The following is a 4,182-nucleotide window of genomic DNA, read 5'->3' as shown; positions in this document are numbered from 1 at the left end:
GATTCATTATTTTAAATCCATTTTCATAATATTATAGCCATAGTGAGCTTTAGGTTTAAAATCTATGTATTATATACATACATGCTAAATTTTATTTTGATCCTCTTATTTTCAATTTTGACTCCATTATTCATTATAATGGAAATAAATTTAGAAAAAGCACAACTATCTAACATATAAAATAAGAAATAAGAAATAATTTAAACGATGAAATCTTTAATAGTAATATAGATTTTAATAAAAAAATAATTTTTTTAGTTCCATGGTGTATAAATGAGAAAATAACAATTATATCCCTAATTTGATGAAGAATTTTTTTTTTGTCTCAAACATGAATAGTTTGGTGAAGTGAAAAATGAGGGAAGATAAGAAGAATTAGAAGAGGAAACACCTAAAGCCCACAGATAATTCCAAATCCATAAAGCTTAGTTGCTAGTATTGTATTGGAAAGATATAAATAAGCATGAAATATAGGAAAAAAGGATAGAAAAGAAGAGAAAAGCCAAAAGGGTATAGAATTTTGCGTGTAGATAGTGGAAAGAAGCTAAAACTATACAACCACTGTTACAATGGAAGCATTTTTGGGCTTTGTGGAAAATTATTATTTGATTTTTGTAGTATAATTTTTTTTAAAAAAATTTATAAAATATACTAAAATTACTTTAAAATTTTAAAATTTTAAAATTTTAATGTTTTTTTAAAAAATTTGAAGTTTTTAATTGAATTATTCAACTAAATAAAATCTATAAAGGTTAAATTTTAAATTTTACTAAAAAAAACATAAAGAAAAAGAAAGAAGAAGACGATGAAGAAGAAGAAACAAAACTAAGAAAAGCGAGAGCCAAATCTGACGTAAAAGTAGAGCTACCTACCAAATCCAGCTTCCAGCCCCTATCTATAACCACTTGTCTCCTTCACCAACTTGGTCAAATCTTTCCCTTCCTCTTCTCCTTTCCCTCTCTCCCTCTCTTTCCATCCCCCACATATATAATCCCCTCCCCCTTCCATTTCACTCCCACCCAAACTCTCCCTCTCTCTCTCTCTCTCTCTCTGCTTTTCCCGAGAAATAGAAACCACCCATTAGCCTACTGCTGATTTTTCTCTCATGGGACGCTCACCTTGCTGTGAGAAAGCTCACACCAACAAAGGAGCATGGACTAAGGAGGAAGACCAGCGGCTCATCGATTATATACGAGTTCACGGCGAAGGCTGCTGGCGTTCCCTCCCTAAAGCTGCCGGTAATATATCTCCCGCCGCCGAAGCTCTCTGCATATGCATTTCTTTATGAGTAAAGTTTTGATCTTTTTTTTTTTTTTTTAATTTCTAATTTGGGTTTTGTAGGGTTGCTTAGATGTGGCAAAAGTTGCAGACTTCGATGGATAAACTATCTCAGGCCTGATCTTAAAAGAGGGAATTTTACTGATGAAGAAGATGAGCTTATTATTAAGCTTCACAGTTTGTTAGGCAACAAGTAAGCTCCTTTTTCTCTGTTTGGTTACTGAGAAAGATGATTCTTTTTCTGGGTTTCTTTCAGTTTACCAATTTCTAGAAGTGAAAGTTGATTGTTTGATTTTGTTTGCAGATGGTCTCTAATAGCTGGAAGATTACCGGGAAGAACAGATAATGAGATCAAGAACTACTGGAATACCCACATCAAGCGTAAGCTAATTAGTCGAGGAATTGATCCACAAACTCACCGTCCGCTCAACGTTAAACCCACTACCACCACCACCACCACCACCACCACTACAACAACCACCACCACCACTTCCGCCGGCGCCGCTAAACCCACCGCCAACAGAGTCACACAGTTAAACTTCGAAAACGCATCTCCTCAATCAAAATCCGAAATCACTCTTTTGAAAAGCAATATCGATTTCAAATACTCGAATAGTTTCAACCCCATAAAAGCAGAATCCATAGAAGACAACAACTGTACAAGCAGCGGCATGACCACCGAAGAAGAACACCACCACCTTCACCACCACCGTCAAGAAGAAGAAAGAAACAGCCATGAAAATCAAGAAGTTAATTTGGAGTTAACGATAGGGCTACCTCCAATGCAAAGTGAGTTAACTCGGACATCATCTTCCAACTCAGCCGACGCCGAGTCAAAATTACAACAGCAAACTCCATATCAGTTTCTTTCAAAAATGGTAACTTGGGGGGTTTGTACTTGTTGCCAATTGGGTTCACAGAGGAGTGAATTGTGTAGAAATTGCCAAAATTCAAATGGGTTCTATAGATTTTACCATTAATGAAGATTTACAACTATAAATTTTCTTTCTTTCTTTTTCTTTTGGGAAGTTGGGGGTTAGATTCGAGCAATTGAATGCAGAGAAACCAACTTTCAACCGCTAGTTTCAGTGTAATCAAAGGGGAAATTAATTAAAGACGGGTACTGATATTATGACTCGTTTGGATGAATTCAAATTTGCCCTCTGCCAAAAAGGATTTAATTTCTTTTCTGGATTCTTGTTCATGGATGCTTTCTTGTGATCATTCAATTTTGGCATTCCCGGCAAGCATCCCTCAAAACAACTTGTTTTATCAAAAAAAATTATAATTTTTTTTTATTTTAAATTAAAATAATCAATTAAATTAATTAGATAGATAGAAAAAAATAGAGTTGAATGTGATTGATTAACTTAAAAAAAATGTGATTGACTGACCTAAAAAAAAATAATATGAGATGAATTGACCTGCAAAAAAGATAATATGGGATGAGTGGTTATAATAATTATTTTAAAACTTAAATTAATAAATTAAAAAGACGTTTAAATCAATAGTTTAAATTAATAAATTAAAAAGATGTTTAAATTAATAAACTAAAAAGAGAAGAGAGCAAATGAGAATACAATAAATTATTTATAACGTTTAAATGTTTCAAGTAGTTAGAGACAACAGTGTATTTTTATTTTTGTAATATTTTTTATAAAATTAAAAATAAATATAATATTTTTTAATAATTCAACAATAAGTCGATAAAAAATATTCTCGATTAATAAATTAATGATTTTACAACTATAAATATAATGAGAATATGCTGATCTTTATTTGATATCGTTAACTTTATATTAAAATTTATCTTTTAACTATAGTAATTTTATATTAAAATTCGTTCTATTTAGTTGAGGATGGATTTTAATTATAAGTATGAGTGTTTGAGATGTTTGAATTTTTTCTTTTTTAGATAAGAGTGTATTTTTCACTTATAAATATTTTACCACGTGAACTGTCTTGCGATAAAATTATAAAAATTTAATTAAATTAATTTCTCTTTTATTTATACTTATGTTTAAAAATAAAATAAATTAAAATTTTTATTCTTTAAAAAATTTTATAAAATATATTTCAATGGAAGCTTGGAAAGTAATGTGAACATGATAATTTAGAATGTGAAAACAGTATAGAAGTAGAGAGGTGGGTAAGGATGCTTAACGATTAGATATTGGAAGCGATAGCTTCTAAAACTTTAACCACTTTTTTTAATTATTATTTAATATTTTATTGTATTTGCTTTGAATAATTTTAGAAGCATATGCTCCTTTTAACCAACCCAATGTCCCAATCCACAACACTTGATCTACCAATACCCTCCATAAAAATAAATCTATTTATTTTTTTATATAGATTAAAAATATAATTAATATTATTAAACTAATAAATTTTATATTTTTTAATACACTTTATACTTATATTGCTATATTATTAAAATATTTTTTAAATTAATAAATATTTACTTTTTCGATATATATTAATTACTACTATGTTCTGAGATCTATAAAATAGATTTATGGTGCATGTGTAAACTCAAATGAGAAAGATATTTTTTTCCCTTTTATCCATTTTCTTTCTGTTCGCTAGTGACGTTTAACCGCATATCATGTCATCGTTGTCATTCAAATTCGTATGTACGGATGTATTTGAATACCTCTTCAAGATAGAATACTATTTAATTCTTCCGACACACATGCGAGTAGGGCTGCAAAGTGACCGGGTCTGTTTTTATTTTTCTGGTCACATCACTAAGCTAGGTTTCCTTCAAAAGGGTCCGCGTGTGAGGTCTGTCCGGCCTAATTCTCCGACTGAAATAAAACGCACAATCTGCGCTAGTTCACTTCTAAAAAGGATTGGTAGATTTTGGACATACCTTCCTCATTAGAATCTCGCTTTATCCCA

At 30.7% G+C, this 4,182-nt stretch overlaps 1 protein-coding gene across 1 annotated transcript; it reads left to right on the top strand.

The window, feature by feature from the left end:
- Positions 1 to 1,014: 1,014 nt before the first annotated feature.
- LOC110605537 (transcription repressor MYB6) lies at positions 1,015 to 2,481 on the top strand. Its single transcript, XM_021744163.2, has 3 exons — positions 1,015 to 1,238; positions 1,342 to 1,471; positions 1,583 to 2,481. Exons 1-3 carry the CDS (start codon positions 1,106 to 1,108, stop codon positions 2,256 to 2,258), a joined length of 939 nt encoding a protein of 312 aa, XP_021599855.1. The 5' UTR covers positions 1,015 to 1,105; the 3' UTR covers positions 2,259 to 2,481.
- Positions 2,482 to 4,182: the final 1,701 nt, after the last annotated feature.

This window comes from Manihot esculenta, chromosome 2 (genome assembly GCF_001659605.2).
Source record: "Manihot esculenta cultivar AM560-2 chromosome 2, M.esculenta_v8, whole genome shotgun sequence".
NCBI lineage: Eukaryota > Viridiplantae > Streptophyta > Magnoliopsida > Malpighiales > Euphorbiaceae > Manihot > Manihot esculenta.
The sequence above is the reverse complement of the archived record's forward strand: the minus strand, read 5'-3'. Positions and strand labels throughout refer to the sequence as shown.

What these genes read in the sequence shown, in the direction of transcription:
- LOC110605537 (XM_021744163.2), top strand. Translation starts at nt 1,106, where the DNA reads ATGGGACGCTCACCTTGCTGTGAGAAAGCTCACACCAACAAAGGAGCA. An exon ending in TTCCCTCCCTAAAGCTGCCG is followed by an intron (nt 1,239 to 1,341) that starts GTAATATATCTC and finishes TGGGTTTTGTAG; the next exon opens with GGTTGCTTAGATGTGGCAAA. An exon ending in CACAGTTTGTTAGGCAACAA is followed by an intron (nt 1,472 to 1,582) that starts GTAAGCTCCTTT and finishes TTTTGTTTGCAG; the next exon opens with ATGGTCTCTAATAGCTGGAA.